General features: G+C 57.2%; 2 protein-coding genes across 2 annotated transcripts; one reads left to right on the top strand and one right to left on the bottom strand.

Moving 5' to 3' along the window:
- Window positions 1-26: 26 nt before the first annotated feature.
- On the top strand, window positions 27-11963 carry PNKP (polynucleotide kinase 3'-phosphatase). The gene is made up of 18 exons (XM_061389095.1): window positions 27-150; window positions 262-683; window positions 934-1097; window positions 1743-1789; window positions 2128-2430; window positions 2811-2890; window positions 2968-3025; window positions 3107-3214; window positions 3515-3586; window positions 4326-4374; window positions 4472-4542; window positions 4633-4725; window positions 4801-4897; window positions 4974-5035; window positions 5216-5325; window positions 5403-5490; window positions 5573-5634; window positions 5723-11963. Exons 3-18 carry the CDS (start codon window positions 947-949, stop codon window positions 5838-5840), a joined length of 1569 nt encoding a protein of 522 aa, XP_061245079.1. The 5' UTR covers window positions 27-150; window positions 262-683; window positions 934-946; the 3' UTR covers window positions 5841-11963.
- PTOV1 (PTOV1 extended AT-hook containing adaptor protein) lies at window positions 6315-13924 on the bottom strand. The gene is made up of 13 exons (XM_061389088.1): window positions 13561-13924; window positions 10984-11121; window positions 10785-10867; window positions 10658-10715; window positions 10473-10580; window positions 9171-9326; window positions 8741-8827; window positions 8580-8653; window positions 8435-8492; window positions 8180-8284; window positions 6794-6991; window positions 6641-6711; window positions 6315-6438 (listed from the first exon to the last, which is right to left on the bottom strand). Exons 1-12 carry the CDS (start codon window positions 13729-13731, stop codon window positions 6700-6702), a joined length of 1248 nt encoding a protein of 415 aa, XP_061245072.1. The 5' UTR covers window positions 13732-13924; the 3' UTR covers window positions 6315-6438; window positions 6641-6699.
- Between the last annotated feature and the right edge of the window lie 8018 nt (window positions 13925-21942).

The following is a 21942-nucleotide window of genomic DNA, read 5'->3' as shown; positions in this document are numbered from 1 at the left end:
AACCCCCAGCTGAGGCCGGGAGGTTTCGGACTAATGTAAGACAGCTGGAGGTAAAAGAACAAACGGCTCTGGTCTGAGGATGCAAACGCGGAATCCCCGTCTCCCATCAGATCACCACCGATGGAATGCTAACGACAAGACTTCAACAGGGTAAACTATTACCTAGACAACTTTACAAATTATTTACATGTACTAACTCTTTTACAACTCTAACTTTACAAGTTATTTACATGTACTAACTCTATCTTTCCTTCCACAAAGTGGAAACGATTATCCTCACACTAGACGAGAAAACTGCAGCATTGCTGTCCCGACGGGGTTTCGTCAACTGACAATAACCTTAAAGAGAACTTCATGCCGCTGTAACTATCTTCGGCAAAAGGAAACATTAGACTTCAACGCGGAAAGAGGAAAATCTGTGAGCATGGAATCCACTCCCCCCTACAGGCCTGAGTCTCATACTGCAGCAGAGGAGATGAAGGTCAGAGCTGCAGAGGGACCTTAGGGTGCCTGGGCCTGAGAGGGCGGGGCTTATGCCGCAGCGGCGCCAATGCCCCGCCCACCTCGGTAGGAAGAGTCATTTCCGTGGGCGGAGAGACAGCAGCCAGCCGAGTCGCCGGCACAGCGCCTCCGGCAAGCCCTCCCCGGTCGGAAGTGGCGAATGAACCAAGCGGTGGGCAGGGGTGAGCGTGGGGCCGAGGCGAGAGCGCGAATTTTTCGGCCTTTGCCCTGGAAAGCGGGGGTCCAGTCTCCGGAGGTAGAGCGGGGCGTCGTCGCCTGGGAAACCGAGCTATCCCGAGGCCGACGAGTGGGTGGGACTTCCGGAACCTTTAGCGGAAGAAAGGAATTCCTAGTGGAGAAGGCGGGAGGAGGCGGGACTTCCTGTGGCAACTGAGGGCTGCCAGTCAAACCGGTTTCCCTATTTCCCCTTAGGCCGACTCCCAAAATGGCCAGGGTGGAGACCCAGGGTCGCCTGTGGCTGGAGAGCCCCGCTGGGGGAGCGCCTCCCATCTTCCTGCCCACAGGAGGGCAAGCTCTGGTCCTGGGCCGGGGACCCTTGACGCAGGTTACCGACCGGAAGTGCTCCCGAAACCAGGGTAGGCGGGGCGGGGCCTGAGCTGGACCGGGTGGTGTGGCGTGTGCTTAAGGAGCGGGAACACAGGCAGTTGGAAAGACAGGAGGGAATATGCTTGGCCACCATGCGGAACTGCGTGGTGCGGCCAGCCCCGAAGTTAGTAGGTGCCCCCTGTGGAGAGCACAGAAAGAAAAAGGGTACTTGACCTGGATTTAGCCAGACGCCTTGGACGGGAGCGGAGGGAGTCCATCCCGAGACACTTGTCACTGGGCAGAGAAGGGTAGTCACAAGTGCCGCGAAGACTTGAATGAGGCCACGACCCTTGTTAAGCAGAGAGCCGGTTCTATGGAGAAAAGTGCATATTGCGGGTCAAGCCCGGAATCTGCATCTTGTCAAGGTCCTACATTATCAAGGAGAAGCCATTTCTACACAGAAAAATACCTGCCGTCTCCCTAGGCGAGGACTAGTGTCCCAGGCAATTGTAAGGCCTTTATTGGCTCCTGCATGTCAAGGAGTGAGCCAGTCCTACTTAGAAAATAAACTGCTTCCTCCTGCCGAATGGCTGCTGTGGCCCCATCCTGTGGTTTGAAGCGGGGCGTGCTCCCCAGTAAGGAGGGAACCAGTCACCCAAGGATTCAGATCCTGACTCCACCCCTTCAATCTTCAGTGGAGCTGGTCGCTGACCCTGAGACTCGGACGGTGGCAGTGAAACAGGTACCGATTCCTTAACAAGAGGCAGCAGGCCTGGGGGTGAGGATGGAGGGTATGGAGAATCGTCACCCAGCGGGGAACGGGCCCAATTGGGAAAACCAGACTCTGGGAGGGGAACAGGTGTAGCCCGCTGCAACCGGGTAAACATCCATCCCCATTTAAAATAAGTAAGACTGGAGGCTGCTAATCTTCCCAGAGCCTGATTGGCGGTACACGGTGAAGAGGCGGGGCTCGAGGGTCTGATTGGCTGGTGGAGAACGGCGATTCCTTTCCCGGGTTATTTGATTGGAGGAGGTTGCCGGGGGGGTGGGGCCAGCTCCAGTTACCGCCTCTTTCTACAGCTGGGAGTTAACCCCTCAACTGCCGGGACCCAGGAGCTGAGACCGGGTTTGAAGGGCGCTCTGGGGGTGGGGGACACGCTGTATTTGGTCAATGGCCTCCACCCGCTGACCCTGCGCTGGGAAGAGGCCCTCACTCCAGAATCCCAGCCAGACACTCCACCCAGTACCCCTCCCGTGACCCGAGAGGGAGAGGAGGAAAATGTTGAGCAGCAGAAAAAGCGGATAAGGAAGTCATCCCCTGGCTGGGAGACCTTAGAGAAGCTGCTGGTGTTCACAGCACCTGGTGTGAAGGCTCGGGGCAAGGTGAGGCCCAAGCTGAAGACTGAGCTCTAGCACAGTCCAGTTAACACCCAAACAAAACTTAGCTCCCATTTGGATTTTCGTGGTTATTAGTCCCCAAAAGTGAAATGGAAGGAGGCTGGGTCGGATACGAAACCCATTTTAAAGATTGAAATACTGAGGGGCTCAGGAGGAATGGGAGGTGGTAGAGAAGATTTCACTCTCTGCTGTCCGGGTGGCATCCTTGTCCTTACATAGGATGGGTAGGCCTGCTGTGACTGGGTTTCCCCATCTGTAAGGGGCGGGCGGTCATAGTCCCAGCTTGCAGAATTGATGCGAACCAGCCTGTGAGCTAGGTGGACCAGAGGTGTAACAGTGCTGCTGTTTTTTCTGGGTGACGCCAGGTGGCTGGTTTTGATCTGGACGGGACCCTCATCACCACACGTTCTGGGAAGGTCTTTCCCACTGGCCCCAGTGACTGGAGGTGATTGGAGGCAGTAGGAGGGGATGCTGAGGCGCTTCCGGGCCCCAGGTCACCTTGCGCTTCCTCGCCCGCCCTAGGATCTTGTACCTAGAGATTCCGCGGAAGCTCCGGGAACTAGCCGCCGAGGGTTACAAGGTGTGTGCCCCGTGGGGGCCGGCTCACAAGGCGGGCCTGGGCCTGATGAGGGGCCCGGGTGACACCCCGTCTCCTTCACAGCTGGTGATCTTCACCAACCAGATGGGCATCGGGCGCGGAAAGCTGCGAGCGGAGGAGTTCAAAGCTAAGGTGGAGGCTGTGGTGGAGAAGCTAGGGGTCCCCTTTCAGGTATGGCTGCACGGGAGGCTGAAGGACTATGTAGAGGGACAGAGAGGCTGAGACAGGGGCCAGAGATAGCGCGGTGGGCCGGAAAGGAGGAAACAAAGACCCGGGGAGAAGGTGTGACATGGTGAGCCAGTTGGGGAGTGGGTGGGAGCCCCAGGGGTGGTTATGCTGACAGATGCATTGTAAGTGGTGCTCACCTTGGTGAGGGTTGGAGTAGTGTCTTTGGGATTCAGGTGCCCTTGAAGGACTCTGGGTGTCGGAGCAAGAGTCAAGGATGGTGTCTGACCCCCACCCCACCCACAGGTGCTGGTGGCCACGCACGCAGGCTTGTACCGGAAGCCAGTGAGCGGCATGTGGGACCACCTGCAGGAGCAGGTGAGCCTCCGACTCCCAGGGCTCCGCGCCCGTCTGCCCACTCCAGGTCTCTGCTCCATGACCTTCCCTGTCACCCCCTCCCCAGGCCTGGCCGCCTCAGTTTTTTTGCTATCATGTCCTAGTGCTGGTGGGTGAGGCCAGTGCTTTTAAACTCGGAAAACCGGAGTGGTCTAGAGAGAAATCACCTGTGGATTCATTCATGGGTTTGTTCTTCAGAACAAACAAAGCTTCTTGAGCTGAACGTATTAGTGGACAAGACAGACCTGCCTGCGCCCGGGTGCTCCTGGACTAGGGAGGGCGCGGACGATGATAAATGTGTTGATGGATGTGTAAACAGTGAGGGTGCAGCCAGGTGTTGATTAAAGGTGGTGAGGGAGCCGTGTGTCATCTGAGGAAAGAGCAGAGTAACAGCAAGTGCAAGGATCTTGAGGTGGATGGGGTCTGGTGTGTTCGCGGGCAGGGAGGAGGCCTGGGTGGCTACCGCTGAGCGGGTGAGGGGGGCGAGTGGGAGGTCAGACTGCGTGGGGTCCGGGGCCGCGCCCGGTGGGAGCGGGCGCCCTCTGGCGGCCGCTTGTGGAACAGACGGTGAAGCGGCTGAGAAGTGGCTGAGGTCTCAGAGGCTGGAGGGCAGGCCTAATGCGGGGCACCGACGGAGCCGACCTCCTGGCAGGACCCGTTAGTGCGACAGATGTGGGCGTGGGTCCCTTACTGCCTCTCATGTGTCCCCATCCCTGCCCAGGCCAACGAGGGCGTGCCCATCTCCATCGGGGACAGCGTCTTTGTGGGAGGTAAGGGCCTTGGGCTGGGGAGGTGAGTGGGTTCTGGGCGCTGATGGGGACGGGCCGCCCCCAAGGATGCGGGTGGAGACGGGGCTCCGTGTTCCAGACGCAGCGGGACGCCCAGCCAACTGGGCCCCTGGGCGCAAGAAGAAAGACTTCTCCTGTGCAGACCGCCTGGTGAGTGCCCCACACGGTCCCGCCCCCGGAGCCCGCCCCCACCCCGCCCCATCCCACCCCACCCCACCCAACTTGCGCCCTCGCCTGCAGTTCGCCCTGAACGTGGGCCTGCCATTCACCACACCAGAGGAGTTCTTTCTCAAGTGGCCCGCGACCCGCTTCGAGCTCCCAGCCTTTGACCCGGTGAGGCCTGAAGGGCGGTGCGGGGGGCGCACAGGGATGGGGCCGGGTCTCTCTCATCTTGTCTGTCCCTCCTAGAGGAGCGTCGCCCGCTCTGGGCCTCTCTGCCTCCCCGAGTCCAGCTCCCTCTTAAGCTCAGACCCGGAGGTGGTCGTCGCCGTGGGATTTCCTGGGGGTGAGACTCCCTGACCCCCAGAAGCCCCAGCCCCTTTCCGACTCCTCAGGCCCCACTCACCCTGCACCCTTCACAGCCGGGAAGTCCACCTTCCTCCGGGAGCATCTTGTGTCAGCCGGATACGTCCACGTGAACAGGGTAGGACTTGGTTTTCATTGCCCCCCGACCCCACAAGAACTGTCCTCTTGGTCTCCACTCCCTGGACAGCTGTCCTTTCTGACTCTCCGTCACTCTGCCTCGGTGTCCCCCCACCGGCCCTCGGTCCCTGTGCCCCTGGGTCTCCCAGGCCCCATCCCTGATCTCTCTCTGGGTCTCCAGGACACTCTGGGCTCATGGCAGCGCTGTGTGACCGCATGTGAGGCAGCCCTGAAGCAGAGGAAACCGGTCGTGATCGACAACACAAACCCCGACGTCCAGAGCCGGGCCAGGTACCGGGGTCCCAGGGAAGGTCCCTGGAGGGCGGCCCCGGGCCCTTTACCAAGCCCCCCGCCCTCCTCTCCCCAAGGTACATCAAGTGTGCCCGGGATGCGGGCGTGCCCTGCCGCTGCTTCCTCTTCAGTGCCACCGTGGAGCAGGCGCGCCACAACAACCGGGTGAGCGAGCACCCCTAGCGCCCCCAGTCCCCCCAGACCCCACCGAGCCCTGGCCTCACCGGCCCCACCTCTGCCCCTGCAGTTCCGGGAGATGACAGACTCCTCCCACGTGCCCGTGTCCGACATCGTCATTTATGGCTACAGGTAGGGGCCGCAGGGTGAGGGGGGGGGGGGGACATCGGGTGAGCCCCAAGGTTGGGCCTCGCCTCCAGCCTGCACCCTCTGCCACCAGGAAGCAGTTCGAGGCCCCCACGCTGGCTGAAGGCTTCGCGGCCGTCCTGGAGATCCCATTTCGGCTGCATGTGGCACCGCAGCTCGAGCGGCTGTACCGCCAGTTCTCAGAGGGCTGAGCCATCCTGCACCGCACCCCCCCCACCCCCCACCCCCCACCCGGCCCTCGCCCCTCACCACAATAAATGCTATTTTTCCTAACTCTTGGCCAGCATTTTGCTGGGAAGAAGTGTGGTTCACCCAGCCAGGCCAGCAGCACAGACCTGCTGGGCTCAGGGTCCCAGGAAGGCGCTAATGGGGACTCTGCCCCCTGGGGGGCCCCTGCCTCTCCTGGGTTGGAGAGATTTATGTTGGTGGCAGCTGGAACCTGCCTGGCCCTGCCTCGTGTCTGCTTCCAGCCGAGTGAGGCCCATGGAAGCCACAGGGCAGGGAGGGCAGCCTGGGAGCAGCTGCAGGAAGAACCCTGGAAGACTTGGAGCAGAAGGTACCGCCCAGGCTGGGCAGCTCTGTGCGCGGTGGCATCCTCTCCCAGCTCAGATGAGGGGCCCGGCCTCTCTGGAGGCGGGAGTCTGAACAGAGCCAAGTGGCCAGACGGCTTTTAAAAGACTTTATTGGGGAAACGTACAGGGTGGGGGGCTGTCCTCGGAGACATCTCAGGACGTGGTCCTCCATCTCGCCGGGCGGGCACAGTCCCCAGAGGCCCCTGCTCAGAAGCATCTGATAGGGGTGGGGGGTGGGGGGCATAGAGGAGGACTGGGTGGGGGACCCCGCACCCCGCCCCAGGCCAGAAGCCTCCCAGGGGCTCAGCGGGGGCGGGCAGGCCTCTCCCTCTCTCATCTCCTGTAAGCCAGGGTCACACCACCTCCCAACAGCAGGCGTGTCCACGGGGCCCTCCTGCCCTGGGCCGGCTGCCACTCACCAGTCTTCGCAGGGGCCTCATCTGTGACTCCTGGAGAGGCCCGGCCCCAGGGGGGCCCACTACCCTCCCATCTGTGGGGAAGGACAGTAGGGAGGAGTCAGCCGCGGGCCGGGGCGGGTTGGGGAGAAGGGGCACAGCGAGGGGGGCCCTCACCCCTCGCTGCTGCTGCTCCTGCTCCAGGTTCCGCTGCAGCACCTGCTGCTGGTTGGCGATGACGCGCCGGATGCCGTTGACGAAGTTGCTCTGATCGTGGGGGATGAGGCCAATGAAGATCTTCTTCTCCGAGGAGTACAGGAGCATGAGCACGCGGACCTCGCAGGAGGCCTTGTAGGAGAAGTGCACGCAGCCCGCCTGGCGGCGCAGAGAGCGGTCACAGCCAGCCCTCAGCGCACTCCTTCCCTTGAGAGCCCGTGTCCAGAGGACAGAGCATTCCGGCTGTCCCCAAGCCTGTCACCACTCTCAGGAGGGGACCTGAGACAGAAGCGCCTGCCCGAGGGTCCTCCCAGCACGCTCCGGTGATCCTGTGACCCCCACGCCGACTGGGCGAGCACCCAGGACCAGCCACAGCCGTGATGGACAGCACCGCACACAAGCCACCCCACACTAGGGGAGAGACAGCGGGGCCCCAGGGCGGCCTCCACTGGGGAAACCCTAGAGGCAGTCGAGAGCAAGGAGGCTGGGCAGGTGACGCACCCCGTGGCTCAGCACCACAGCACCCACAGGTACCAAGCGCCTCCCGACCCATCTCACCGGATCCTCGCCCTCTGCAGGCCCGGGCGTCACCATCCCTATCTCCCAGGCTGAGAGCTTGAGGCCCCGCGGGCCCCCAGAAGAGGCTGTGCCGCCGTTGGCTGTGCGCCACCACGGGGACCAGCGGTGACAGGGCCAGGGGAAGGCGCTCCCAGCACCCACCGGAGCTGAGAGCCTGCAGGGGTGCTCACAGTAAGGTCTCCCTGAGGGAACTCTGAGCTTTTCAACTCTTATTTACCACAAAAGGCATACACAACCAGCCCCTCAAAGGCACTGAAGCACGACTATGATGCCTTCAGCTGATTTAGAAAGAAATGCTGAGCTAGGACAGCCGGACCCAGTAGAGCAAACACCCAAAAGCAGACACGGACAGCTGTGGCTTCAGGAGCCCAACACCCTTGCTTCCCAGAGGGAGAGACTGAGGCCTGCAGAGCAGAGGGACCAATTGAGACGCGCAGCAGATGAGACCCGGGGCTAAGAGCGCGGGCTGGAGGAAGACAGACCCCGACCCAGGGAAGGGCGAGGACACGGGGCAGGTAAGGGCCTGGAAGCAGGGGTTAACCCAGACAGCGAGCAGGACCCAGAGGCCCCGCACGTGCGGGCACAGCCTCTGAGCCTGTTTCCCCATCTGTGAACCGGGGTCAGGACAAGTGATGTCCACGCAAACAGCACTGCATGCTTCCCCAGGGCTGGTTCTGGGGGAACCTCCCCTCCGTCTCCTTTCGGTTTCTGCGCCCCGAGTCGCTCTGTTTGGGGTCGTCAGCCCGGCGCGCGGCCCGCCCCACTCACAAAGCCATTGTCCATGATCCGGCACAGGCTCTTCAGCGTCTCCAGGTCCTTGGTGAAGTGGAACTGCACCAAGCGGGAGTTCCGGAAGAGCGGCACCAGCGTGGTCTGCAGGGCCCAGGGGCGGCTTCATGAGGCCCCCACCCGGTGGCCACCCGGCGACCCCGCACCTCACCCCGGCTGTGACCCCCTCGAAGCCAGGCCTGCAGCACCCCCACCCCCGCCCGGGGGTGGAGGCAGGCGCCCCTCCCCGCTCACCAGGAGCTGCTGCGGGATGAGCTGCATGTACAGCTTCCTCGGCCACTGCTCGGTCCTCCTGCGGTGACACGCCTGCAGTTCAGGAGGCGGGGCTCCCTCCAGCCCCGCCCCCGCCTTCCAGCCCCGCCCCCTGCCCACCACTCACAGGATCTCCCCTTGGTTCACATAGATGTGCGAGGGCAGCCACCGCTTAGACCGGCTGTGGGGCTCAGGCCTGGGCTTTTGGGGGGAAGAGGCTCAGGTCAGGAGTGGAAGGCGCCCTGGGTCAGTGACGAAGCACTGGTCCCAAGGTCCCCTTGGCCTCACCTCCTGCCACTCCATGACTCCGCTCCACGCCAGGAACTTGTTGTTGACGATCTGGACGGGGCCTGCCACGCCGCCAGGTCCCACTGCCTGTGGGAGGAGACAGGTGGGCTGGTGCCCCAGGCTCCCCAGAGGAGCCTGGGAACCTGGAGGCTGCCCCAAGGCTCAGCCCCGCCTCGGACCCCTGCCGGGCTTGTGTTTCCAGGCTGCCCACAGGCCTAGAGGACTCCCCAGTGCTGGCCCAGCCCCGCTGCCCCCGTGCCCTCGGCTGGGACACTTTCAGGTGAAGGGGACGCTGTGAACCGCTGATGAGGTGGGAGCATGGTGCGCACACACCCCGTCCTGCCAGACTGCTGTGCCCGCCAGCCCGTCCAGCTCCCTGTGCCCCCCGGCCCTGCAGAGCCTCAGGGTGAGTGGCAGCCCCAGGGCACACCTGTTTCCGGGTGGTGATGACCTGCCGGATGGCGTTGACGAAGCCGCTCTGGTCGTAGGGGATGAGGCCCATGAAGATCTTCTTCTTGGACGAGTACAGCAGCATGAGCACGCGCACCTCGCATGGGGAGATGTGCGGGAAGAGCATGCAGCCCGCCTGCGGGAGGGCGGGCATCAAGGGGCAGAAACCCTCCAAGGGACCAGGGCCACCGCGGCCTAAGAACCCGCACCTCGGTGTCGGCCCCACGGTGATCTGGGGTCAGGACAGGGGCCCCATGTTGGGGGGTGAGGGTCCTGAGAGGGCTCCATCTCCCACGCCCGCCCCCCACCCCAGGCCGGCCCTGTCCCGGGAGCCTGGGCCCAGCGGACAGAGGCCACCACACCGGGGGGAGACGCCAGACCAGAGCCGGGGAGCAGACCCAGCTCTGCGTCCTCCTAGCTTTGACCCAAGGCAAGTCACCTCTGCACCTCAGTTACCCGATCTGTACAATGGCGTAACAACAGTGCCCACAGCAAGTGCCACGTAAACGCCTGTTGCGTGAGAAGCTACTGCCTCCTTGGTGGGACTGCAGGAGAACCTGAGCCCCATAGGCGTCCCTGTCCCCACCGGGGTGCAGCAGGCGCGCTCTCAGCAAACAGTGCTGAACCAGGCAGGAGAGACCCCCCACACCTGTCCATCCCACGAAGACAGGGAGGCCCGCACAGCGTCCCCGAAGACCGCAGCCGCGAGGCAGGCTGTCCCAGAGGGGCGGGGGCTGGAGGGACCCCAGAGCAGAGCCCTCTGGGCAGCTTCCCTTGGGCAGCTGCTGGAAACGTGCCCACGCCAGCTATGTCTGAACCCTGACTCTTAACAACCTCACCAGCTCGAGTTTACTGAGCACCCACTACTCTCAGACCACTGCCTCGGTTTTACACAAATGCCCTGGCTCCCCCTAGGGGACCGCAGATAAGAACTATTCCCTGTTCCAGCTCTTTCCCATCACCCCCACTTCCAGGTCCCTGCCAGGGGCTGTGGCCCCAACAAGCTCCTGGCTCGGCGGAGGGCGGGCCCAGGCCCCTCCCTTTGCTCCTGTGCTCCATGCCCGCCACGGCCTGGCCTGGCGGAGAGCTGGGTTCCTCTGCTGTCCCCTCTAAGCAGTGAGACCCCAGTTCACAGGGACGGGGGATGCCCCCGGAGGTCTCCCCGGACCCTGCCACCTGCCTCGATTGTCCCAGCAGAGCTCTGCCTACCACTTTACTTGGTCACCACGGTGTTCCCAGGGCCTCTGTCCCCACCCGCCCCCATCACCCCTGCCCCACTCACGAAGCCGTTGCCCATGACCCGGCAGAGCCCCTTGAGGGAGTCACAGTCTCTGTTGGTGAAGTGGAACTGCGCCAGCTGGGAGTTGCGGAACAGGGGGCCCAGGGTGGTCTGGGGGCGACATGGGGGCAGCAGGGTCAGGGCTGGGCAGGTGCTCGTGGCCGGGGCGGGTAAGGGTGGGGTCTCACCAGCAGCTGCTGCGGGATCAGTTGCATGATCAGCTTCTGCGGCCACTGGTCAGTCTCCCTGCAGGAGGAGAGGGTCAGGAGGGCGCACCCCCTCCGCCACCCACCCTCGCACCCTGCCCGCACTTACAGGTTCTCGCCCTGGTTCACGTAGGCCTGGCAGGGAAGGGCCCGCTTCAGCTTCGCGGTGGAGTCCGAGTAGGGTCTGCGCTTCTGTGGTGGGGGCAGAGGGGTCTCTGGACACAGCCCAGCTGTACGGGCTGGCTGCCTACCTGCGGGACCCCCAGATCAGCCCCCACCCTGCAGACTCGCAGGCCGCGGGTGCTCACCTCCTGCCACTCCAGGACACCGCTCCAGGCCAGCAGCTTGTTGCTGAGCCGGTGCTCACCAACGGCCAGGCCCCCGAGGGCGAGTCCAGGCGAGGAGGGCCCGATGGGGCCCAGGGCCCCAAAGACCCGAGCACCTTGCTGCGGGAGAGGGGGAGGCAATTGAGGAGCTGCCCCCACACACCCCAGAAGGGACACCCCAACCTCCAGACCCCAGGCCCCCTGCGGCAAATTGCCCCAGGCAGTCTCCAAACCCTTTCTTCCAGAGCTGACACTCAGACTGGGTGGCCCCCACGTCCTTTTCTGCCCGGCCTGCCTGTCCTCTCAACGCTGGTCCCTGAAAGCGACCAGCTGCTTCCCCTTCAGCCTTTGCTCGGGCCAGGCTCTGCCCTGGCCTGCCATGCCCTCCCCTTCAAGAGATGCGCCCCACTCATCCTCCCAGGATCATCAATTTTGGGTCCCTCTATTGAGATACGACTCTCAGAACACCCCACGACACACAGCCAGACGCACACCAGCTTGCCCCATCCCGCCCAAGCACAGAACTCTCTTCCACGGTTCCCCCGGCCCTGGAGAGAGAATCCAGGCTCTCCCCCGGCTCCCGCCAGGCGGGCTCCAGCCCTCCCTCACGCAGCCCAGTCTGCAGCCACTTCAGGCTGACCCTGGGGAGGCGGGAGGAAGCGACCGGAAGCACAGAGAACAGAACTCTGGGAACCGGGAGCCAGCGACAAACGGAGGTTCTCCCAAACACAGTGTCTTGAGAGCATCTGCAGCACACCACAATGTTGGCAGAACGAAGCCAAGCAGGACACATCCTACTCGTGGGGCACTATCCCGTCATCTCTAAACACACACACACCAAAAACATCTCAAAACAAACAAGGGGGAGTTTTGGACTGCGGGGCAGCAAGAAACTCTCGAAAACCTCTCTAGTAGGCGCCTCCAGGCAGCCAGAAAAAATAAAAGTGGTTATTTTCATCTTACTACTAATGAGTATTTTTTTCCAAATTTCCTATAAAGCACACAGGTGTCTTCTGCCCCAGAATATGAGACAGGAAAAACTATATTTCGCAAGAGCTTAAAAGGCAAAGAAATCTGAGCCAAGCGTGCTCTCCGTGTGGGCAGGTGGTTCTGGGATTCAGACAATCCAGTGAGATCAGGAAGAAAGGCAGAGGGCTTCCCGCTCTAAGAACATGGTGGTGTGTGTTCCTGAGATGGAGATAGACCGTCGGAGCCCTGGGTGCGTAGGCACCACGGCCAGAGCCCATAACATCCAAGAAACTAGTTAGATCACACAATTGTAGAAGCCCTTGGGATCCAGACAAACGCACTTAAGGACCTGGGTCATGTGAGCACCAGGGACACCTGTTTAAACTCCGCCGTATTTCTAGCCATCAGACTAACCACGCTTTAATCTGGGGGGTGAAGATCAGAGAAGCTTAAGCCCAGCTCTCAACGAATGCAGGATGAGCATCAAGGTGGAGGGTCACGTTTAAGGACTAGACCTAAATGCAATCCTAAAAGGAAATCTCACATCTGGACAGGTGTGCATGTAAACTGGCTGTACCTCCCACATGTGTTTTGCTAGTCACTGCATACGAAGCCTTTTTAGTACTTGAAAAAAGATAAAAGCCTTAGGACGCACGTTTAAGGACCCAGGAGACGCTTGTGAACAAGAGGACATGAACGCTAAGAAACTGGGAAGCAATGGAGTCAAGGGTGATGTTTAAGAGCAGAGAGGTGTTCAGAGTCCGGGCATCTGACTCTTAACATCAAGAAAACCTGCTCAAGGCTGGTGTGCAGCTGCCACAGGTCCCCGCCACGTACAACGGTGAGGCAGGGTATTTATTAATTAGCCCCAGGTTAGGGTAAACGGCGCATCTGAGCAAGCGTGTCACAGTTTAGCTGTGCGTGATTTTTAACGTTGGGATGTGTGAATTTACCGCCCCAAAAACCTTAGGAAGATTTTTGAGAAGTATGTACAGGTTGTGGGTCTGGGGAAGCGTGTCTAACTTAGCGTCCCTGCGAAGCTATGTTTATGTTTAAGATCTGGGCTTGCCGTGATCAGTGGGGACATCCCACACCTGGGCAAGCGCGCAAACGAACCCCGGGCGCACACGCCACGGGCGCCCTGCTGAACGCCCCCGGGGGCAACACCTGGGCGCCCGACTGCGAGACGCGGGGCCCCCCGCCAGCGCCCCCCGCTCCTCCCCCATCTCCAGCTTCCCTGCGCGGAGAGAGAGCAACTTTCCAATTGGAAAAACAACAGTACATGCCGACCGTCCGCCCGCCCCCCACCCAGCGTTCGAATCAGGCCGCGGAGTCAGCAGTAATTTGAGCCCTTGCCACCCCCGTACCCCACCCCCGCCACCCCATCCCGAACGCGAAACAAAGGGGAGAGCCCGGCGCGTACCACCCAGGGGGTTTCACGGGGGGACCGGGTCCCAGGCGGGACCACCCTTCGGGTCACCGGAGAAACCCCCGAGGGGGTGGGAGCCGGGGGACAAAGACACCAGCCCGGGGGAGGGGCCGGCGGGGGCGGGGCCGTGGAAAGCTCTGGAAAAAGGGCGGGGGGCTCACCATGGGAGGGGCCGAGCGAGCCCGGATCCGTGGCGGCTGCGGTCCCCGAGGGCTGGCCGGCCAGGAGCGCGAGCGGGCGGCGCGCGCCGTGAAGGGCCGCAGGGGGCGGCCTCGACCCCCGAGGGGGCCCCCAGCGCCGGAGCGGTGCGGGGCGCGGCGCGGACGGACCATGGCGGGCGCGGGCCGAGCGGGCTGGGGGGCTGCCACGGGCCGCACGGGGGGCTGCGGGCTGCGCCGACTGAGGGGCGCGGGCGCGCGGCTCCGGGGGAGACGGGCCGGGCTGTACCAAGCGCAGGGGACGCGCCTCCGGAGAGGGGTCGCCGCGGCCGAACCACTGCGGCGAGCAGGGGAGCGCGGCGCGTACCAACCGCGTCCGCGAGGGGGCGTGGCCGGGGCGTACCAAACGGGGCGGAGGGGGGGTGCCAGGGAAAGGGTGTGTGGGGCGGGGAACTCGGCAATTGGACGGGGCCGTGGGCCGCACGCGCACGAAATGGAGGGGCTGAGAGGACGTGAAAGAAACCACCTCAGGGGGCGGGACTGGGAGGCCACACCGAAGGGAGACGGGGCGGGAGGCGGGGAATGAACGTAGAGGGTGATACTAAGCGGGCTCCAGGCCTGGGGGGGCATGCCGGGCGGCGGAACCGGGAGACTACGTCGGGACGCGTCAGAAACAGAGGGAGGAAGGAATAATAGGCCTGGAGGCAAGGGAACCGACCTAGAGGTTCGGAAATACGGATCGTTCCAGAAACTCAGGAGAGGACTTAGGGTTTCAAGGCAGTGACGTGGCCAGGCGGGCGAGGGACCACAACTCCCAGCGGCCTCCGCGCGGCTTGGGCGGAGCCGGCGGTCCCATAGCTGCGTGCCCATTGGCTCCCGCGACCTAGGCTCCGCCCGCCTCCCTCTTCTCCTTGCCACTCGGCACTCAGGGCCATTCATTGATTCGCTCATTCACTGAGATTAAAGGACTGCGTATTCACATGCTGCTGCTGCTGCTGCTGCTGCTAAGTCGCTTCAGTCATGTCTGACTCTGTGCGACCCCAGAGACGGCAGCCCACCAGGCTCCCCCGTCCCTGGGATTCTCCAGGCAACAACACTGGAGTGGGTTGCTATTTCCTTCTCCAGTGCATGAAAGTGAAAAGTGAAAGTGAAGTCGCTCAGTCGTGTCCGACTCTTCGCGACCCCATGGACTGCAGCCTACCAGGCTCCTCCGTCCTTGGGATTTTCCAAGCAGGAGTACTGGAGTGGGGTGCCATTGCCTTCTCCGATTCACATGCTAGTTCTTGTGTATAACATTTCTTGCTTCAGTTTCCTTGTTTCTTAAATGTGGATATTAGCTATCCCTAAAATGGCTATGAGAATCAAATGAGTTGATAAACCATTAGATCGGTATTTGGCACAGTGACGACGTAAATGATAGTTTTTCTCCTTTTAAAATCATTATTAGTGCCATTTCCAGTTCTGTGCTGGGCACCAATTGTGGTGACCAAAGAGACCAGCCCCACTGGAGAAAATAAATAATCGCATTTTGTGATGTGTTACAAATAGAGCAAATGCACACTATTTATGGGGGATGGGATGATGATGACCGTGAGAACTCAGCAAAGTGACCTTTAGGCAGCCTGCAAGTCCACATAGGCTGCAAGAGTGTGCTAAGATGAGGGACCAGCCAGGGCGCAAATCCTGAGAATGCAAGGGAACCGGGGGGTGGGGGGAGGTGGGGGGCAGCACGACTGGAGCAGAGTGAGGGTGAAGGAGAGCTGAGGAAGCAGAATGGCCAGGTGCCACAAGCCGGGTCCTATAGCCTCACGATGGAATTTGGATTTTAGTCTCACTTTGCTGGGGAACCATCAAAAGGTTTTTATCAAGGAAGTGACAAAGTCTCATTTACATTTTAAACAAATCATTCACAAATGCATAGAGTCATGCCCACAGTGTCTCTACAAGTCTACAGAAGAAGCTGGATCCAGAGTCACCTCTGAGGAGAGAAGACAGCAGATGGAAGAGTCAAAGACATGAAAAGGAGACTCAGTTCGTTCTTGTAGATTATTTGCAATTCTTACCATATGCAAACTTTTGAAATAGTAACATCTTTTTTTAAAAAGATCCCTCCAGCTGCTGTGTTGAATATGAGGTAAGGACTAGTGGAGCAGGAGGGCAGATAAGAGACTATGGCAATAAGCCAGCTGAGAGTCACAGGTGGCTTAGATCACAGGGAGTATGGCCACACTTTCACAATTTATTTTCAAGCTGAAACCCAGAGGACTTATGTGGGGAGTGAAAGTGAGAGGGAGAAGTGATTTCAAGGGTTTTGCTTGTAGAGGTGTCATTTCATGAAAGGGAAATAACTGTGGGAGGAGCAGGGTGGGGTGGGCGGAGATGGAACTCCAAATCTGACCTGGATTGTGGCCAAAGAGGGAATCACTACTCTCTGGACCCAGACTGCCAGCTAGATATCAACAGTTACCTCCAGAGGCCTGACTATGTCAGGAGACCCCACTGCTGGCAGTAGAAAGGAGAATCATAGGGACAGAAGTCCCCTTCTCTTCCTTAATGTGTTTCTGTATCTATGTGGTACATTTGCAATGTTGACTAAACAGTGTAAATGGGGGAAGGTCTAGAGATACAACTTTGAGAACCTTCAGTGTTTCATGAGAATGAATGACATCATGAGGAGGTGTGTGTGTACAGAGGCTGGGACACTCCATCCCTTTAGAGTTCAGATCTATGAGGAGCAATCAGATGGGAGGAGAAGCCCCAGGTAAGGTCATATTGGAGCCCCAACCTGAGCCCCAAATCTGACCTGGATTGTGGCCAAATAGGGAATCACTACTCTCTGGACCCAGACAGCCAGCTAGATATCAACAGTTATCTCCAAAGGCTGGACTATGTCAGGAGACCTCACTGCTGGTAGTAGGAAGGCAAATCGTAGGGACAGAAGTCTCCTCCTTCTCCTTAATCTCCCTAAATCCTCAGTTCTCACTATTCTTAGTACAAGCCATTATGATCTCTTGCATGGGTAACAGCCTTTTAGCTCTTGTCACCTTAACTTTCATTCCACTCATCAAAAGACTCCAATGAGACTTACTTGGTGGCACAGTGGATGGGAGTCCTCCTGCCAATGCAGGGGACACGGGTTTGATCCCCGTTCGGGCAAGATTTCACAATGCCGCAGAACAACTGAGCCCGTGCACCACAACTACTGAGGCTGTGTGCTGCAACAACTGAAGCCCACACCTACAGCCCGTGTTCTGCAGCGAGAAGCCACCGCAGTGAGAAGCCTGTGCACCGCAACGAAGAGCAGCCCCCGCTCACCGCAACTAAAGAAAGCCCGCACAAAGCAATGAAGACCCAGTGCAGCCGAAGATAAATAGAAATACAAAAGAAAATGTTTTTTTAAAAAAAGACTCCAATGGCTTCCGAGTGCCCTTAGAATTAACTACAAACTCTTCCTCTAAGGCCCCACATGGTGGGACCCCTGCTGCTGTCTCTAGACTGATCTCTTCTGCGTTCCACCTAGTTGATGCCTTCTCATACTTCAGATCCCATCAGGACAATGTCTTGGTATGAACCCCTAGGATTTTGTATAAGCATGGAGAAAGGTGTGCCAGGGTCCACTCCAGCATGAGCAAAATGGCAACATTTCAGAGTGAGAAGTGAAAACACAGGGTGAAATTCTATTAGTAATTACTGTAACTAGTACAATACAGCTCTCTGAAACCATCTAGCTTACCCAGTTTGCCGATTTGGAAGACATGGTTCATCGTATCTGTAAAATCTGCCCAGCCTAGCTGGCTACTATTATGACGAAGCAATTCTGCTCCCAACTGTTAAGCTGTACACTTCCTGAGGAGTAGCTGTCTGTTACCAAACTTGTTTATGCCAGTTAAGCCTCAGTTAATAACTTCACTCTATCAAATGAATCAAATATTCAAAGAGTTGTTTGTATGCAAAGCGTGTTGCCTGCATTGGAAAGAATAAAAGTGAGTTGCCTTAAAAAAATGCTGCCAGATGAATCGCAAGCAAAGTAACTGTAAATGATTAAACGGAAAAGCTCATAAAAACCTAGGAAAGTCCACCCTTCAGTTTGCTTAGTAAGTGTCTTTAGGTTCTCCTGTCACTTTTTAAAAAGAATTGGAAATGATAAATTACTTTTTATGGTTTATGGGTGCAGTTTATACAAGCATGTGACACAGAATGAGAACTGGGAGGCTGACTGGTTGTCAGAGCTGGTACCTGCCTGTAAAACTTAATTTAAAAATATATCATTCTTGGAGAAACTTCCCTGATGTGGTTAAGACTCTGGGCTTACACTGCAGGGGGTGTAGGTTCAACCCCTGGTTGGGGAACTAACATCCTGCATGCTGTGTGCGGTGCAGCCAAAAATATAAAATTTTTTTTAAAAATAAATCATCCTTGAAAAAGCAATAATAATAATAAATGTCTTAGCTCACTGAACCCTTACACACTAGGCCATGAGGGTGACCACCTTATTACCTCATTCTGCAGATGGGGAAACCAACAGTCCACAGCTGCCCCCCACACCCACTGTTTGAACACTCCCACATTGGAAAAACTCAGACTTCAGCCATCTCAAAGCCCAGAGGGCTTTCTCCTTGCCTTCAGAAGCAAGGTGCCTTGAGATGGCTGTGTCCTGCCCAGCCTCTTCGATTGCAGTATCATTCACACTGGTGAACTGGCAAGAAATGAGTTGGTACAATCACTGACATGCCACATATTTTTTGGAGGGGGCAGTTTGGTCACAGTTTAAAATGGGCACCCTGCTAAAAAATAAAAATAAAATGGGCACCCCAAAAGACCAGAAACATTCTACATAACCAGTAAGAGACCGACTGAGAAAATGATGGCATTCCTCGGGGGAGTACTATGCAGCCATACAAATGGATAAGAGACTTCCCTGATGGTCCAGAGGTTAAGACCCCGTGCTTCCAACACAGCAGGTGTAGGTTTGATCCCTGGTCCAGGAGTTATTAAGATCCCGCATACCTTGCAGCCAAAAAACCAAAACATAAAACAGAAGCAATATTGTAACAAATTCAATAAAGACTTTAAAAATGGTCCATTAAAAAAAAAAAAAAGGATATAAGGTTTTTTGCCCTGGTATAACCTGCAAGATACATTGTCAGATAAAGTAATCTACAGAATAAGGCAGAGCAAGTTCTAGAGACCTTCTGTAGCACAAAGCACCTGTGATTACTGACACTCTACCATGCACTGACATTTAAGAGCGTAGGTCTGCTGAAGTGTCCTTACCACACACACGTAACACAGAGAAGACCAAAGGGACACAGGAAAACTTGTGGAGGCGATGAGTGCCTGCTACCTTGTCTGCAATGATTCTTTCACAAGTGTATGTGCATATCCAAACTCAATCATACCTCCATCAAGCTGCTTATAAAAGTATAAAGTAAGCTGCCACTGGCCAGAAGAGCCAGAAAACAAATATACTTGTTTGCTTCTACCTGCTAGTCCAGATCATCAAAGAACACACAAGAAATCGGTTGCTAGTCTCCAGAGAGGGCTGGGAGAGGCCGTGCATTGGGTTGATTTGGAGGCCTCTAAAAGTGTGAACCACAGGAGGCTTTATTATGCAAAAAATAAGTTGAATTTTTTTATAAGTGAAGTAAATAAAAACAGAATCGGCATACACCTCAATTTGGAAATTCTCCACTTGGAAATATATCACACGGGAATCCCTGAACAGGAACTCCCCTGGCTGTCCAGTGATTAACACAGCTCACTTACACTGCAGGGGGTACAGTGTTGATCCCTGGTCAGAGAATTAAGATCCTGCACGCCCCAGGGTGTGGCCAAAAAGAAAAAAAGGAATGCCTATACAAATGAAGGGGAAGAGATACATGTTCATGCTGATTCTCTGAAGCTTTTTTTATAATAGTGGAAAACTATACAGCTACCCAGCTGCCGCGAAGAATGTGGCAGAGCCTCAAAGACAGCCCCCTGTGACCCCACCTCCTAGTATTATAATCCTTTTATTGTCCTCTCAGCCTCACTGTGCGCTTGACCTAGCAACTGTTCTAATGAACGGAATACAGCAAAAGTGATAGGCTATCACTTCCACTCTTGGGTTACAGAAAAAACTGTGCCTCCCACCTTGGGTGTCCTGTGAAAAGGACTGCAAGGTGAGGGACCGAGCGAGACCTCCAGCCAGGAGCAAACAAGATCCCGCCCCCAGGCATGTGAATGAGCTTGGAAGCGGGCCCTCCCCCAGTGGAGCCTTCAGATGAGACCGCAGCCCCAGCTTGACTGCCACCTCGAGAGATCTTGAGCCAGAAGCACCAGCTAAGCTGGGCCTCGATTCCTGATGCGGAGAAACTGTGAGACAGTAAATGCTATTGTTTTAAGCCCTGGAATGGTTACATCAACAGGCAGTTTATGCAGACTGGATGGTCTGTGGGATTGGAATGCGTCCACTTAATGGACCAGGGGAAGCAACCATTTACTAAAAGCACACAGAGTTACTTGTAGTGAATGATGTGGACAAATGGCCATGATTCAAGTGAGGTGGGGAGGGGGAGGCAAGATCAAGAACATATAGAAACTGACCTCGTTTACATAAAACATTTAAGAAGCTAACAATGTGTGTCTACAACCGTAAGCATATAAACCCAAACACCAAACTGATAAACCTGCCTCTGAGGAATATTTCACTTTTTGTTCTACACTTCAGTAGTTTTTTTTCATCTTTGTGAAACTAGATTCCTATGTAACTCAATAGAATTTTAAGGTTCATTTTCTTAAAAGCCCAAACTGATGGGAAAATATTAGTGAGTTTTATGTACCTTTAGACAAACATGTTTTTTAGAGGGTGTCATTTTTCTCATAAAATTTCTTCACAGAGGTAGGAGGTGGGCAGTCTCTCACCCAAGACAGATATCTAACCATTAACAAGTCAGTGATCTAGCTTTTTTTTTTAAATTATGTTCTCCCACTTTTGCCAGATCTGTTCCTGTGCAAGAATTCTCATCAGTTTCCCAGTCTTGCTTCCAGTCCTACATGCCTGGCCCCAAAAACAAACTGGTCAGAAATGAAATGTTTCTAACCAGTCACTCACCCAAATTACAACCGTCATGGATGCCCTGGTGGTTCTGACAAAGTAGCATGCATGCAGTTCTGCCCTCTAGGAGCATACTTTGACCAGTGATGGCAACCGTGGCTAACGGCAGCTCTCCTTCGAGGGCTCAATCCTGCAGAAATCACTTCTAGCCACATGGGGTCAGAGATTCAGAGAGGCACGGGGACCTGCCTAAAGCCACACAACCCATTGGTACAGAAGCTGGAGTCTCAACCCTGATGTTTAAGGCCTGTACTACTACACTGCAGCAGCTTTAACAATACCTCATGCTCAGAGAAAAACTTTCTGGAAAGATTGCTCTCTCAGTGTTGGCTGGTTCTGAGAGGCTGTTGTCTACACCTGGGCTGTGAAATGTGGAGGTGAGCGCTGCGTGGGTAGATCTCCTCTCTCTGGGCACGCTATAACCCAGGGCTTCCTTCTCATCTGGGGTACAGTACGGGGTGATGACACGGGGACAGTCCCTTCAGTTCATCTAACTGGGTGCTGAGGTCTGGGGCCTCCAGTGACTGGGAACAGCCACTGGTTTGTTTGATCAATCTGTCCCAGGAGGACTCGAGCAGTGTCTGTTTGCGCCCATGGGGCAATGTCCACCCTGTGGGAACAGCATAGCCTGCGTCCTGCTAGTCCTCTTCCCTTTTGATGGCTTTGGACACAAGTCGGTCACTCTCTCCTTGAAAACACTCGTCTTCCAGAACACACCTGCCTGCTCCTCCTGTCTCCCAGCCCTTGCCCAGCCCTCACATGTGGGTCCTCCTCTGGCCTCTGGCCTTGTCCTTGCGTCTTCTTCTTCCAGAGGTCGCAAAATGGCAGCCCGGCGGCCTCCTGAGACCCACCAGCGGATTTTGTTTGGTCCTCACAGTGTGGTTTTTTTTTTTTTGGTTTTAATTTGAATGCCGTGAGGTGGGGCAAGCACTCCCCAAGTTCGCCACAGTCCCCGTCAATCCCTGTCGTCTTACACCCGCCTGTGTCACCCATTTCCATCACCTGCCTGGCCCCTGGAGCCATCTGAGCTTTCGAGAACCCCTGCGACACACGCCGCCTGGGACACGTGGCCCGCTTTCCCTCCTTCGACCTCGTCTGCGTCAGAGTTGCCGAGGGAGCTTGCGCTTGATGCTGAAGCCCAGCCTCCCTCCCTCCCCCGATGGAGTATTCGCTTCGACCGTTCTAGAAGACTCTAGGGCAGGGATCGTAAACTCAAATGCCTGCAGGAGCCAGGTGGGCCACATAAATGAGTGAACTCGCCAGGTATAAGAAAAGTCGACGGCCAGAAA

This window comes from Bos javanicus, chromosome 18, assembly GCF_032452875.1.
Source record: "Bos javanicus breed banteng chromosome 18, ARS-OSU_banteng_1.0, whole genome shotgun sequence".
NCBI classification, from domain to species: Eukaryota; Metazoa; Chordata; class Mammalia; order Artiodactyla; family Bovidae; genus Bos; species Bos javanicus.
The sequence above is the reverse complement of the archived record's forward strand: the minus strand, read 5'-3'. Positions and strand labels throughout refer to the sequence as shown.

What these genes read in the sequence shown, in the direction of transcription:
- PNKP (XM_061389095.1), top strand. Translation starts at nt 947, where the DNA reads ATGGCCAGGGTGGAGACCCAGGGTCGCCTGTGGCTGGAGAGCCCCGCT. An exon ending in GGGACCACCTGCAGGAGCAG is followed by an intron (nt 3,587 to 4,325) that starts GTGAGCCTCCGA and finishes ATCCCTGCCCAG; the next exon opens with GCCAACGAGGGCGTGCCCAT. An exon ending in CGCCGTGGGATTTCCTGGGG is followed by an intron (nt 4,898 to 4,973) that starts GTGAGACTCCCT and finishes CACCCTTCACAG; the next exon opens with CCGGGAAGTCCACCTTCCTC.
- PTOV1 (XM_061389088.1), bottom strand. Translation starts at nt 13,731, where the DNA reads ATGGTCCGTCCGCGCCGCGCCCCGCACCGCTCCGGCGCTGGGGGCCCC. An exon ending in GTGTCCTGGAGTGGCAGGAG is followed by an intron (nt 10,868 to 10,983) that starts GTGAGCACCCGC and finishes CCCCCACCACAG; the next exon opens with AAGCGCAGACCCTACTCGGA. An exon ending in TCATCCCGCAGCAGCTCCTG is followed by an intron (nt 8,285 to 8,434) that starts GTGAGCGGGGAG and finishes TGGGCCCTGCAG; the next exon opens with ACCACGCTGGTGCCGCTCTT.